The sequence below is a fragment of the Oncorhynchus mykiss genome, chromosome 4, assembly GCF_057628025.1.
Source record: "Oncorhynchus mykiss isolate SJ-2025 chromosome 4, ASM5762802v1, whole genome shotgun sequence".
Taxonomy (NCBI): Eukaryota; Metazoa; Chordata; class Actinopteri; order Salmoniformes; family Salmonidae; genus Oncorhynchus; species Oncorhynchus mykiss.
The window spans coordinates 67,377,940-67,393,380 of NC_143025.1; the positions used below are offsets into that span (position 1 = coordinate 67,377,940).

General features: G+C 45.4%; 1 protein-coding gene across 1 annotated transcript in view; it reads right to left on the reverse strand.

Moving 5' to 3' along the window:
• The window catches only part of LOC110522229 (exostosin-1), a 256,334-nt gene that overhangs the window by 13,699 nt on the left and 227,194 nt on the right, over positions 1-15,441 (reverse strand). The window contains exons 7-9 of the mRNA XM_021600447.3: positions 13,056-13,174; positions 12,604-12,699; positions 2,462-2,551 (exon numbers count right to left, since the gene is read on the reverse strand). Coding sequence (XP_021456122.2) covers positions 2,462-2,551; positions 12,604-12,699; positions 13,056-13,174 — 305 coding nt within the window. The remainder of the gene's footprint in view (positions 1-2,461; positions 2,552-12,603; positions 12,700-13,055; positions 13,175-15,441) is intronic.

Sequence of the window (15,441 nt, forward strand, 5' to 3'; positions counted from 1 at the left end):
ACAATTCACTAAGGATTAGCTCTTAACTCACTGAAATCTTATGGGAGCTTCAAATGTGGATAGATGTGGTCTGAAAGGTGTTTATTGGCAAAACGCTTCCCTTTCACCTGCATGAAACATCTTCATTAAAGCCTTGATGGGGCGCTAGCTTTTAGATGGTATTGGATGGGGTAAAATAGACCAGAAAGAGAAACATAGCCTTCTGTGTCTGTCTGTCCATCATCATGTGTCATAAAAGGTATGATGGAAATACATGTGGAACGTAATCATTACACCGACATGTTGGTCAGTTTTGAAATGGTACATTTCCCAAAGCAGGACCTTTTCTTAATTAGATTCACAGCAGAAATGGTATTGAAACACACCGAAACAATACAACACGGGCTTAGAATGGAAAGCAGCAGGTGCAGGAGACCATTATCAACTCAACCACCAAGACTCCAATATGATGCAGAAAACAATGGCTTTCCTAATGAGCTCGATTTAACAAGTTCAATATTTGGAACACAATAAAAAAACACCGCAAATCCAACTTGTATATTGTGTCACACACAAACAACGTCAACATTTCCAAGGGCTCAGCCAAAAGAACTCTGCCAATGTTTGACACTTTTGATAAAAAAAAGAAAAAAGAACATCATCTTCACACTGAGAGGCAACTGCTGCTTTGGTTCATTTAGTGATTTCATTTTTTATTTTATTTGCCAGCAAAATGAGCCACTCTCGCCCCTTTTTCCTTTTCAGAGACGTGAAGCTTAATCAAACTGTGACTTCATGGTTTGACAGTCTAATGATCATCGCAGAGACTAGCATGCCGGAGAGGTAATAGGTTTCACAAACCTCCTGATTGCTTGAAACAACTTGGGCTTTCATTAGTTTCTCATTCCAGGACAGATGGTGGATACGTGTTCTTTTGAATTGGCACCATGGTCACCGAATTTGCATTTCACAGCATGGGAAGATCCTTTAGCTAACTACATCCGGAGAATGAAATCATCAGGAGAAGAAGACCCTCGTTCAAGATGTTGCCATGTCAGTGACTCAATAACAGGAGTCTTAAATACAGCAAACATCCTTTAGAGGGGCAATCAATCCGTCCCGACCACGAGAGATGAATTGGTTATCACGCTATGCTTGAGAAATTAACTCCATTTACATTCTCATGGACAAGGTGTGTTGAAATGACCTCCTCGATATTAACATGCAATGTAAAAAACTATAGGGCGAGAGACACTCGGAGACAAGATGCCAGACCATTTTACTGATACTGTTCCACGGAGAAACACAAGGGTGGATTTATCAGATGAGGCGAGACAGGTTGTTGGCACCTTAATTGGGGAGGACAGGCTGGAACGGCATCAAATACATTAAACACATGTGTTTGAACCCATTCCATTTGCTCAGTTCCAGCCATTATTATGAGTCGTCCTCCCCTCAGCAGCCTCCTATGAGGCCAGACATCCCCGTGTCTCAAAAAGGCTGAGATGTCTTAGTTAGAGAGGATGAATGACACTTTACCGTGAATGGTTAGTGTGAAGGGTGGGCATCCACCCTGGACCACAGACCTGATCTACTAATATAACCTGTCACCATGTTTCACCTTCCTCTGTCTTGTTTCCTCTACAGTAGGTATCATGATACCAGCGTGGACTTTCTCTGTAGAGTGCAGCCCAGGCCCCGGTGCCAGTTTGAACATCAGGCCAGAGCAGTTACTCCGAAAGAGCCAACTTTGAGTCGGAGATACTCCATTAGGCCATGCTCTAACGGAGTAATATTAATTCCTGATCAAATTATATGGGAACAAGCAATTAAAAAGAGATTTAGCGCTTTGCTGATTCTGCAATGTGCAAATATTATACAGGGACTAATTGAATCGCAGAAATGAGAATTAACAGGAGCAAAATGCAGGCACAGAGACAGAGCACAGCGTAGCAACAAGCAGAGCGACACGGCGCTCTGCATAACAACAGACTACAAACAAAACAAGGAGTTCCTTTGAAGATGAAGGAAGTCGGTTGGTGTTCATCTCCACACCCCTGGGAGAGGGACTACTTCCAAGAAACTGTCTGGAAGTTCTGTTACTTCTTCAGATGCTGCTCAATCTCACCAGTTGGTGTTGTTGTGGGTGTCAATGTCAGATAAGAGACAGGAAATGCTGAAGCTGATCACACAGTGTTAATTGTTGGCTAATTTTCACACACAGGCTTGGGACTCGATCCCGCCTAGCTTTCTCCCCATTATCAAATGAAATCAGAGAATGTTTTTGGGTACTATAAAATTCTACTTGTACTACCAGGTAGACTCCCCTCACAGTTACCTTCCAGTTCCCACAATAAGAAGAGCGCATGGGTAAGATACTGAATAACATTGCTAGATGAGGATTGATTGAATCTGGTCTTTGAACGTTAAAGCCCCAGGTAGAATAAGGAGACAGAGGGGGAATAATAAGCCATCCTCCTACCTCATTGGTCGACAAGACGGAGTCCTCGTCCAGACTGAGGACAGCATCTGTGAGGATGACGTCATGGGGGGAAAAGCGACTGCTCATTGTCTGAGGGGGGGAAGAGGGGGAAAGAGGGAGAGATGTGGTCAATTGCTGCAGTTCCAAACTCCAACAATCCATCCACTGGCTCGGATGTCAACACCTCTGACTGTGTGGGGACCTATTCAATCACAAGCTGAAGTATTTCAGGTGCAGTATGTTTGAATGGGTTTGGCTAGAAATTGTTGGAGTGGAGTCCCTTTTTCATGCTGGGTGAAAAGAAGAGCAAACCATTTAATCAATTCATCCTGACGCACCCAGAGAGTAACCTTAACCTTCTTCTCTGCTTGAAACATAATTGCATTTCTTTAGCTCTCCGTAACAACTCATCCATAGAAGGCCAATCTTTGCTATTTCGGGCCTCACATTCCACTCCTCTGTAGGCTACTTCGAGAAAGACTATTATTGAAGGACTATTAATTTTAAGGAGGAAATATTGCTCTGATTATTGGATGAAAAACCTTGTTCTGTCGGGTATGTGGGCGAAGGCCAATGAGACATTAAAAACACCACAATTGCCTGGCAGTATCTTCTGCCCAAAGAAGAACTTCACAATGACACTTGTCCTACTAATAATTACAGTGTAGGTACACAATGGAGAAATGTATTTTGCAATAATATGACATCTTATGAATAAAATGCCTCCACTATATCTCTGGTTATTGACAGTGTTTCTATTTGAAACGACTGATGGCTGTTTCTCTCTCTGCGGCCAGCGTTATTGGTAGATTGCCTACTGCAAAGTATGTCCTATAATATTAGGGAACACACACATCGCAGAAGTGAACTGTCAGCAGTGGCCTCCTGAGAGGGATCTCAGGGTAATCCTCTTCACTGTCTCTCTCTCTCTGGGAGGCTGCCAGCCAGAGTGTGTGGTGTGATGCATCTTCACTAAAACTCCCCCTGCCTGCCTGCATGCCTGCAATGCTCTTGACACCAAGCTTAAGGGGTTAATACCGCCCTCTCTCTCCCTCCTGAACTTCACTGGCTGCTGCCTCATTCATCAAATCAGAAAGTTATTGATAGGAACCTGTTGACTTGGAGATTAGCCTCGGCTCGGGTTGGCTGCTCAAGAGCAAGTGGGCCTGGCCGCGCTTTCGACAGGGCCCCTTGTCATTATTTTGCAGCGGCAGCGGATGACTCGAGGTGCTGTGGACTCACATCACCGCGGCTTAATGGGCCCTTTTCAATGCAACATTATTTCCTATTCGCTGTAACCATCCCTGCCTGGTGTGTCATAGCAGGATAATAGTGACAGCGTATCGCTGGCAGGGCCGCACAGCACGGAGCCGAACCTCCTGGCTCAGGAGAGCCCTTCACGGGGCCTTTTGAAAAATCATTTAGCAGCCGAGGGCTTGATTAAACGAGGAGCATTTGGTTACCTTAAGAGTCGTTTAGGAGTCGTGTGGTAAAAAGCTCTCGTAGGAACATATTGAGAGAGACAGAGTGGCAAAGTACAGGCTTTCAGTATAACTATTATACACTCAGTAATCAGCCATTTATCAGCTGTGGAGGGCCCTTGGGATGAATGACAGCAATCAGACCTGACTCTCAAAGACAACGATACACAATCACGTAACAAGACAACGTTCCCGAGAAAGAAGGGTGTGTGTGTGTGGGGGCGGGGGGATAGGTAGCTACACTATATAGGTTAGCTCACAAAAGGCTACATCTGTGCATTGAATCGGTTTGGTATTCATAAGAGTGACCAGATGAATCGGTTTGGTATTCATAAGAGTGCCCCGATGAATCGGTTTGGTATTCATAAGAGTGCCCAGATGAATCGGTTTGGTATTCAAAAGAGTGCCCAGATGAATCGCGAGTGAGGCTAGTTTTCTCTGAAGAGGTAGAGGAAGCCGTTGATCTTGTTCTCCGGGATTTGCCAACTTTATCTTATGTTTTCAGACTGTCATGTTAAATATGAATGATGTATATTTATCCCATCTGTCTTCTGTGCTTGGGGGCTTGATTGAATAAAACCCGTTTAATAAAATACTTGGGCTGCAGCGTTAACCCTCATGGGACTTGCAAATCCATTTTAAACGAGGAATGCATATTTCTATGCTAATTCCTCCAACCACAGTTTTACGGGATCACCGTATTCTGTAGGAACTATCGATCTGCAGGCCGGGCTAATACGATGTGGATGCCCTAATCCATTACACTAAACACAGGCTTCACAGAGATCGCCGTAATACTGCTATTGACTCATAATTCGAGGATTTTTATTATTTAAGTGTATTTCTATAAACAAGGAATACGGGGGACTACAGCTTTAATAGCTCCATGTTCAGAGACTGAAAGTCTTCCCGCGAAATCCTAACGAATCCATCGCTATTACGCGCTAATTCGATTCCCTCTGTGGAAACAGGAACTCGGATATCCAGGGGCAAATATATTTGGTCAAAATTAGAAATGAATAGCAAATATCACAATGTGAAACGAGTATGCCTCTTTAGTTGAGGATCACTTCATCAATTGAACAGGGCCAAATTTGAAATGATTCTACATGACATAGATTCCTTTAATTTCAATAAGTTTACAGTTTGTCTATCAGCATGCCAGTAATACTGTACGGATTTCACAGCGTTTTTCAGAGTAAAGCCTGGAGAACACTCACTGAGGCACTCTCAAACAAAACTCCCTCAGTAATTAGAGGTAAAAATGATCAACACACTATTCACAACAGTGGCATTCATTTAGTTCTGCATTGACAATTACCATACTCAGTATAATGTACTTATTGCTCTAATTTCCCCATCCCCATGTTGTGATGGTTACACACTGCTCTGGATGTCAGGCCAGCTGTTGTTGTTGTTGTAGTAATATCGCTCACCCCTCTGTTTCACCCACAGCTCTGCCTTCAGATCTCTATATACTCTGGAGCTCCGATTCCAATACACATCTTCAGGGACTGTTTGTCCTCCACTCTGCCCATCTCTCTCTCAACCTCTCATCCCCCGTGTCTGTCCCTCTCCGCCTCCTCTGTCCCAGGGCCCACCGTCCTTCGTCCTTGCCCCAGGGCTGCTTTAACTGGTCCCACTGAGACAGAGGCACAGGGCTCTGAGCTCTCTCTCTCTCCTTTCCTCTCTCTCCTTTACTTTCCTCTCCTCTCCTTTCCTCTCTCTCCTCTCCCCATTACTTTCCTCTCTCCTTTCCTTTCCTCTCCACTCCTCTCCCCTTTCCTTTCCTTTCTTCTCCTCTCGCTCCTCTCCCCTTTCCTTTCCTCTCCTCTCCCCTTTCCTTTCCTCTCCCGTTCCTTTCCTCTCTCTCCTTTCCTTTACTTTCCTCTCCCCTTCCCTTTCTTCTCGCTCCTCTCCCCTTTCCTTTCCTCTCCTTTCCTCTCTCTCCTTTCCTTTACTTTCCTCTCCCCTTCCCTTTCCTCTCTCTGCTCTCCCCTTTCCTCTCTGCTCTCCTCTCCCCTCTCCTCTCCTTTACTTTCCTTTCCCCTTTCCTCTCTCCTCTCCTTTCCTTTCCCCTCTCCTTTCCTTTCCCCTCTCATTTCCTCTCCCCTCTCATTTCCTCTCCCTCCTTTACTTTCCTCTCCTCTCATTTCCTCTCTCTCCTCTCCCCATTACTTTCCTCTCTCCTTTCCTTTCCGCTCGCTCATCTCCGCTCCTCTCCCCTTTCCTTTCCTTTCTTCTCCTCTCCCCTTTCCTTTCCTCTCATCTCCCCTTTTCTTTCCTCTCCCGTTCCTTTCCTCTCTCTCCTTTCCTTTACTTTCCTCTCCCCTTCCCTTCCCTTTCTTCTCGCTCCTCTCCCCTTTCCTTTCCTCTCTTCTCACTCCTCTCCTCTCCCCTTTCCTCTCTTCTCACTTCTCTCCTCTCCCCTTTCCTTTCCCGTTCCTTTCCTCTCTCTCCTTTCCTTTCCTTTCCTCTCCCCTTCCCTTTCCTCTCTCTGCTCTCCCCTTTCCTCTCTGCTTTCCTCTCCCCTCTCCTCTCCTTTACTTTCCTTTCCCCTTTCCTCTCTCTCCTCTCCTTTCCTTTCCCCTCTCCTTTCCTTTCCCCTCTCATTTCCTCTCCTCTCATTTCCTCTCCCTCCTTTACTTTCCTCTCTCCCCTTTCCTTTCTCCTTTCCTCTCTCCTTTCCTCTCTCTCCTCTCCTTTCCCCTCTCCCCTCCTTTCCCCTCTCCGCTCCTTTCCCCTCTCATTTCCTCTCCATCTCCTCTCTCTCCTTTACTTTCCTCTCTACCCTTTCCTCTCCCATTTCCTCTCCTCTCCCCTCTACTCTCCTCTCCCCTCTACTCTCCTCACTCTCGCCATCTCCTCTCTCTCTCCATCACCTCTCTCTCTCCATCTCCCCTCTCTCTGGTGTCAATGGCTTTCCCCCCTAGGCAGATATAAATTGATGTATCTCTGAGTCACCTGGTGAAGATGTGGCATCATTCTCATCTCCATTGACTCCTGCTACTTCAAGGCCAATCTTTAGAGGCTTTTCAATTATTTTCTTTATGGGTTAATCCGATTTCATGCCTGGCACACTCATAGTCAAAGTTCGAAGCTCAGCAGAGAAAAGTATTTCAATGGCTCAAGCATCATTTCTGAGATTCATTTTTGTCATAGCCCATCTCTTTATAAAATGTACTTCAAGTGCTGTCATAGTGGGGTAAAGATGCATTAAAAAAATAAAATAATCTGAGATTAAATATGCATCGCATTATTGTAAACTAAAATTGCATTATGTTAGATAAAATCCCAAATAAACCATTTTGAAGTTACGGCTAAATATAAAGCCACAAATCAAGTGTCTTTGTCATCTGTTTGCTAGTGGCCCTTAGTCTGACCAGTCTCTCCCTCTCACCCTGTGTCTAGCCTGCCTGGGAGACTGTGTGTTCTGGCCTCCTCTGACCTCAATGCATTATGGATCATTAGACACCCACCTCAGGGGCCCAGGGAGCCAGAGACACCACCATAGAGTACAGACCAGGGATAACCTCAACCTCAACCTGACCCATGACCCAGAAACCCTAACAAGCCCACAGAAACCCATCTCCTTCACCACTGCTGTTTACACAGACTCTGATTGGAGTTTAAAGGGAAGTGTAGTGAGATAGTTTTGCTTATTTGTACCATGTAATGCATGCTTTTCTGCAATATAAATAGATTTCCTCCACTTTCAGGATACTTAAAAAACAAACACATTTGCATTCAAAGTGCAATCAAGTGTCATTATTCCTCAAACGTAACCTGCAGCTTGATTTGATTGCATGGTTAGGTGATAAGGATATTGTGAATTTATAAAAGGTGAACAATATAAGAAATGTAGGTGAGTAATGAGAAGCCTGATGACGCAATTCAGTAAATTCGGAACTCTGCCTTCCGACATTTAACGCAAATATAAATGAATGGACTGAATTGATTCTGAGGATCAAGTTTAAGTTGAAGAGAAACTGGCAGTGTTCAATAGCATTGGACTCCAGCGCAGCGATTCAACGCTTTGCAGTAGATCTAACACTTGGAAGTTTCACCTAATTTCTTTATCTGTTCTTATTAGCCATGTTCCCTTCTGATGAGACATCGTGTGATCCAGGCTGTATTTGAATTTAGCAGGTGATGAAAATAGCTATCTGACGAGGATGGGGAGATGGAGAGGTGCTAATGAGACAGTGAGCCCTTCTTGAGGCGTCGCATCGCAGGAGAGGAGCGCACTCTGCCAGCCACCCACACACAGCTGTGGAGATGCTACTGTGGAGATCTCACGCACACACAGAATCAGACACGTCAGTGAAGGGCTTAACTCCAAGCCGTCAGGCCCTGGGAGTGAGTGGCAGGTCTGCTGAGAGTAAGGATTGTGATTTAATGTCAGCTGGGTATAATGTGATCCATGGCACGGATGCGGGTCAACTTAATTAGCCTTCAAATTGAAACCCACTTGAAGGAAAAAGACGAGGGGACCTATTGTTAGATGTGTTACTTTCCTGAGGATAGAAACACAGAGGAAAAAAATCGATAATATAATAGGTTGGATTTTAATTGAATGGTGCCGGTGACCTCTACTCATGGCTGATTAACGTGTACTATGGAGCCGCAGACACTCCATTGAAATAAAAGAATGATGGAGGGGAGGAGAAGAAAAAAAAAGATAAAAGAGAATGATAGATTACGACGGAGAGGAGAGGGCCTGTGGTTCATCAAGGCCCTTTCACAGCAGCCAGTGGTTTCCCTTGTCTATCACACAATGCATTCATGCAGCAGCATGAACATTATGCCCCTGCTTTTCACACGACAGATGTAGGATCTTAATTTGAGCCACTTTGCTACACAGCAGAAGAATAATCCTGAATTACAGGAAATGTGAATTATTATGTAGATTATAATTAATGGACATTTTTCGTAAGGGAAAAAAATCAGGCCTGAAATTTCTAAGTGGAAATGCCAAACTTCAGAAGCCTTTGTAAACCTCAAATCCACGACACGTTTATTGCAGGAAAGCTCTCTTGCAACATTGATCAAATTAAGATCCTACATCTGTAGCTTGCTAAATATGAAAACAGTGCAAACACAATGGCGAGTATAGGACCGAAAAGGTTACTGCGTAATAACTCATGAGCCTGTAGTCCCCATGCTAAATCAATAGGTGACATGTATTTAGGAAAAAACAGCCATAACTGTTTAAAGAGCATGCCGGCCTTGATGAGATGTAAACCATTAAGGACACACCAGATAATAAAAGCCTCGAGACACACAGCCGCCCTGACTAACATACAATTACTTTGTTCCATTGAACACGCCACACAAAGGCATTTGAATTAAACTTTTGATACAATTACTTTCCTTTATTTCTCGGATTTACACGAGGGGACGTGAAAAGATGCACAACAGCAGTACATGGAGCACATGTGCCGTTAGCTATTACTCCGCCTCCAGGCCGCACTCTGATTCAGTGTGATGTGAACGTTTCAACACAGCAAAGCTTTGATTGTTTGGGGAGAGAGCTGCAGAGAATGACTACTCTGGAGCAGCTGCCTTGTTAGGCTAGAATACTCAGAGTGAGTAATTAGGGGCCCATAGATGCCTTTTAGAAAAGCTGTTTATTGTTATAGTGGAAACACATTTTTCTCCATTGCTGTGTTTACTACATGGGAATAAACGGACTCAATTAAAGGGAGCTGCCATCGGGTTTTAGGGTCCTGCTCCTGCCTCTATGGGGCAGACTGGAGAGGGCTGCAGTCAGCACTACTCTCGTGTTATGGACAAGAGCTGGGCTGCTGCTTGGGTATGAAACAACAGAGGAGGGTGTGCGTGTGTGTATTTGTGTGTGACATGGAGACACACACAGAGAGAGCGAGAGAGAGAGAGAGAGATTTGACTAAAGAGAGAGATTTGACCAAAGAGAGAGAGATTTGACTAGAGAGATTTGACTGAAGAAAGAGAGATTTGACTAAAGAGAGATTTGACTAAAGAGAGAGATTTGACTAAAGAGAGATTTGACTAAAGAGAGATTTGACCAAAGAGAGAGAGATTTGACTAGAGAGAGGTTTGACTAAAGAGAGAGATTTGACCAAAGAGAGAGATTTGACCAAAGAGAGAGATTTGACCAAAGAGAGAGATTTGACCAAAGAGAGAGAGAGATTTGACCAGAGAGAGAGATTTGACTAAAGAGAGAGATTTGACTAAAGAGAGAGATTTGACCAAAGAGAGATTTGACCAAAGAGAGATTTGACCAAAGAGAGAGAGATTTGACTAGAGAGAGGTATGACTAACGAGAGAGAGATTTGACTAGAGAGAGAGATTTGACTAAAGAGAGAGATTTGACTAAAGAGAGAGAGATTTGACTAAAGAGAGAGATTTGACCAAAGAGAGATTTGACCAAAGAGAGATTTGACCAAAGAGAGAGAGATTTGACTAGAGAGAGGTATGACTAAAGAGAGAGAGATTTGACTAGAGAGAGAGATTTGACTAGAGAGAGAGATTTGACTAAAGAGAGAGATTTGACTAAAGAGAGAGAGATTTGACTAAAGAGAGAGATTTGACCAAAGAGAGATTTGACCAAAGAGAGAGAGATTTGACTAGAGAGAGATTTGACCAAAGAGAGAGAGATTTGACTAGAGAGAGATTTGACCAAAGAGAGAGAGATTTGACTAGAGAGAGAGGTTTGACTAAAGAGAGAGAGATTTGACTAGAGAGAGAGGTTTGACTAAAGAGAGAGAGAGAGCGCGAGAGAGATAGAAAAAGAGAGAGAGGGAGAGAAAGAGAGAGAGCAAGCAAGAGCGAGAGATTTGGTGGGATTTTGTGGTACGCAGCAAGCATGACACTGCTGATTGGAATTCCACTTTGCCTTCAAGTAATATTTATTTTGTAAATGGATTGCTCCAAATAACACAATCTGAGTGATTATTTGGACTCAATGAACGGTTGGAAGAATCGTACTGTATTAAATTTTAATGAAAATTGTTAGATTGAAACCAAATCAAATCAAACATTATTTGTCACATGAGCCAAATACAATAAGCCCTTAACCAACAGTGCAGTTCAAGAAAGAGTTAAGAAAATGTTTACCAAATAAACTAAAAGTAAATAATAATAAAAAAGTAACAAGAAAATAACGAGGCTATATACAGGGGGTACCGGTGCCGAGTCAATGTGCAGGGATACAGGCTGGTTAAGGTCATTTGTAGGTAGGGGTGAAGTGACAATGCACAGATAATAAACTTTGAGTAGCAGCAGTGTACAAAACAAATGGTGGGGGAGTGTCAATGTAAATAGTCCGGTGGCCATTTGATTAATTGTTCAGCAGTCTTATGGCTTGGGGGGTAGAAGCTGTTAAGGAGCCTTTTGGACCTAGACTTGGCGCTACGGTACCGCTTGCCGTGCGGTAGCAGAGAAAACAGTTTATGACTTGGGTGACTGGAGTCTCGGACAATTTTTGGAGCTTTCCTCCGACACCGGCTATTATATAGGTCCTGGGTGGATGGAAGCTTGGCCCTAGTGATGTACTGGGCTGTACGCACTACCCTCTGTAGCGCCTTACGGTCAGTTGCCGAGCAGTTGCCATATCAGGCGGTGATGCAACCGGTCAGGATGCTCTAGATGGTGCAGCTGTAGAACTTTAAGAGGATCTGGGGGCCCATGCCAAATCTTTTCAGTTTCCTGAGGGGGAAAAGGTTTTGTCGTGCCCTCTTCACAACTGTCTTGGTATGTTTGGACCATGATAGTTCGTTGGTGATATGGACACCAAAGAACTTGAAACTCTCAACATGCTCCACTACAGCCCCGTCAATGTTAATGGGGGCCTGTTCGGACCGCCTTTTCCTGTAGTCCACGATCAGGGGACACATTGAGGGACAGGTTGTTGTCCTGGCACCACACTGCCAGGTCTCTGACCTCCTCCCTATAGGCTGTCTCATTGTTATCAGTGATCATGCCTATCACTGTCATGTCGAAGCAAATTGAATGATGGTGTTGGAGTCATGTTTGGCCACGCAGTCGTAGATGAACAGCGAGTACAGGAGGGGACTAAGTACACACCCCGGAGGGGCCCCAGTGTTGAGGATCAGACGTGTTGTTGCCTACACTTACCACCCGGGGGCGGCCTGTCAAGAAGTCCAGGATCCAGTTGCAGAGGGAGGTGTTTAGTCCCAGGGTCCTTCAGTGTGTTATAAGACGTTTGCATTCAGTAAGAGCATTTGTCCTCGTTGGAAGTATGATGTCTGGTGTACTTACTCCCATTGTTTTCAAAGCTCATAAGAACACCGCAAAGGTGTACCTTACTATAGCATTACTAAAACGATTCAGCTGAGGCTTGGCACAGTAATGGCCCTTTGTGTGTTTCAACTAGAGACCTCCTGGAAGCAGCCTCATGCTGTGTCATGGCTCAACAGTCAGGGTAAGCTGAGCTCAGATCCCAGGAGGCAGCCACACTCAGTCATGGCCAATTCCAAAAAGTAGAAAATGAACGAAAAGCTTGAATGGATATTAGGAGGCATTTACGACTGCATTTCATCTCCCCTGACTTTAACGGCCACACTCATTCCCGCTGAATGATCAAGACTCAATAAAACACATTAGAATCGATAGCGAAACATGTCGTCTCAACGCCGGCATAACTCGGAGAACTCGTACCTTTCTCTCTCCCTCAATGACAGTGATAGGCACGGTGGTGGAGGGCCACTTGCTCTTCGGAGGTAAAGGCTTGTCACAATTCCACAGCACAATGATCTGCGAATAAGACAAGACAGTGGAATCTCAATTCAAAGTGCATTGACCTCACTGTACATGTAGCAGGTTTGTAGCAGAGGATACACAGCCGAGTTGAGTCGGTCTTTCATTGCAAACTTTGATCATATCTAGTTCAATATAACACGCGGCGGCATGCCATGACTACAGTATAGTTGTAAAGCTTCATCCTACAGCACAACAGAATTCTGTCCTTTCATACATTAATTAGAGTATAAAAAGCAATGGTCTCCATCCCTGCCGTTTCGCCTCAGCTCACGGGTCATGGGTCTGCGCTCCATAGAATCAGCAATTAGATACTCATTTAATTTAATAGGATCTCTATGCTGAGCTCTCACCTGTGCACAGAACTTGGATTTGGCAACAGCGATGATGAGCTTGACTACGGGCTGCAGCTGAGACTGGAGAGGAGTCACGGCCTGGATAACAGCAGTGAACTCCTGGGACGGGCTCTTCCCTGCAACCACACAGAGAGACACACACCTTAACACAAACCTTCAGACACACACTTCAACACATCCACCTTTTGACCCACAGCTTCAGAATAGACTGAGACCGGACTCTCCAGTCCATCTACCTCCTCACGCCTAAATGGGCACCTAGTGCACTTACAGCATCCCAATCAATCTCTCTGACACGGGGCTGTGGGTCTCTCCAGCCTCTAGTGTACTGGCCTCCATTTTATGAATCTACTCCTGTTAATGGGGGTGGAGGCTGTGTGGTCACACAAGGGTGCCCCCTTGACGTGGGATGTGATAGCTTACTTGTGCTGACTGTTCGGATGTCCCTATTTTTGGAGCAGAACTTTTGCCTGAATAGGAGGATTGCCCTTTGCAGACATTGTTGCACGAGCAAAGGAAGCTGTGGAACATCTCTGGTGAATATCTTCAGAGGGTTTCTGTACTGCATTAGGACCTTGTTCTCATCCTGTCATCAAAAGCCTTGATAGTGTTTTACTCTGGCAACACTTGTGTAGAAGAAATGTTTCCTCCGGGAAACCCCACCGTCAGTTCTGTTAGCCATTTTAAGTTCAAACAAACGTTCGAATCAAACATTCAACTGCAAATATACCAAGCAGAACAGGCCCAAAAATAGTTCAAATGACTTTCATTGAAAGAACTGTGATCAAAGTTGCTTGAAACGTTTCCAACTGTTGTTAAGATGGGGGAAAAATATTTAACATTCCAACAAGGTATGCTCTTGCATTGATCCAATATTTATTGCCACTCCACTGGCTTAAATGCTCAATAATTATATAACACACCTTAAACAACTGCAGCAGAGTAGGCTCTTACATCCACATTTGTGAAAAAGGAGCCTCATTTCGTGGTCCCATCTTATCTTGAGTGACTGCCCTTTGCAGGTTACCCTACTACTGTATGCCTAGTGGAGGTGGGTGTCACCGTGTCACTGGATTGGTTACGCTGGATACTGGCCTCTACGCTGGATACTGGCCTCTACGCTGGATACTGGCCTCTACGCTGGATACTGGCCTCTACGCTGGATACTGGCCTCTACGCTGGATACTGGCCTCTACGCTGGATACTGGCCTCTACGCTGGATACTGGCCTCTACGCTGGATACTGGCCTCTTCGCTGGATACTGGCCTCTACGCTGGATACTGGCCTCTACGCTGGATACTGGCCTCTACGCTGGATACTGGCCTCTACGCTGGATACTGGCCTCTACGCTGGATACTGGCCTCTACGCTGGATACTGGCCTCTACGCTGGATACTGGCCTCTACGCTGGATACTGGCCTCTACGCTGGATACTGGCCTCTACGCTGGATACTGGCCTCTACGCTGGATACTGGCCTCTACGCTGGATACTGGCCTCTTCGCTGGATACTGGCCTCTACGCTGGATACTGGCCTCTACGCTGGATACTGGCCTCTACGCTGGATACTGGCCTCTACGCTGGATACTGGCCTCTACGCTGGATACTGGCCTCTACGCTGGATACTGGCCTCTACGCTGGATACTGGCCTCTACGCTGGATACTGGCCTCTACGCTGGATACTGGCCTCTACGCTGGATACTGGCCTCTACGCTGGATACTGGCCTCTACGCTGGATACTGGCCTCTACGCTGGATACTGGCCTCTACGCTGGATACTGGCCTCTACGCTGGATACTGGCCTTTACGCTGGATACTGGCCTCTACGCTGGATACTGGCCTCTTCGCTGGATACTGGCCTCTACGCTGGATACTGGCCTCTACGCTGGATACTGGCCTCTACGCTGGATACTGGCCTCTACGCTGGATACTGGCCTCTACGCTGGATACTGGCCTCTACGCTGGATACTGGCCTCTTCGCTGGATACTGGCCTCTACGCTGGATACTGGCCTCTACGCTGGATACTGGCCTCTACGCTGGATACTGGCCTCTACGCTGGATACTGGCCTCTACGCTGGATACTGGCCTCTACGCTGGATACTGGCCTTTACGCTGGTATCCCACACTCATCACAATGGACCGGAACAATCATGCTCAGCAAACGAGGCAATTTTGAGGGTTTTCCCGGACCATAACAGAAAGCCAGGTCAGATCAAAACAGACACAGACCTTCTGGACGCTGTGGCATAATTATCACTAGCAGTGGTATGACTGCAGAGGAGAAAGCTGTTAGGGGTTCCTGAACCTTGCTGAGATCTAGCTGCTGTAGTCGTCGTGGTAACCTTGAAAATAATTAGTGGTGCCGGGGAAGTGAGGAGGTGTGGAG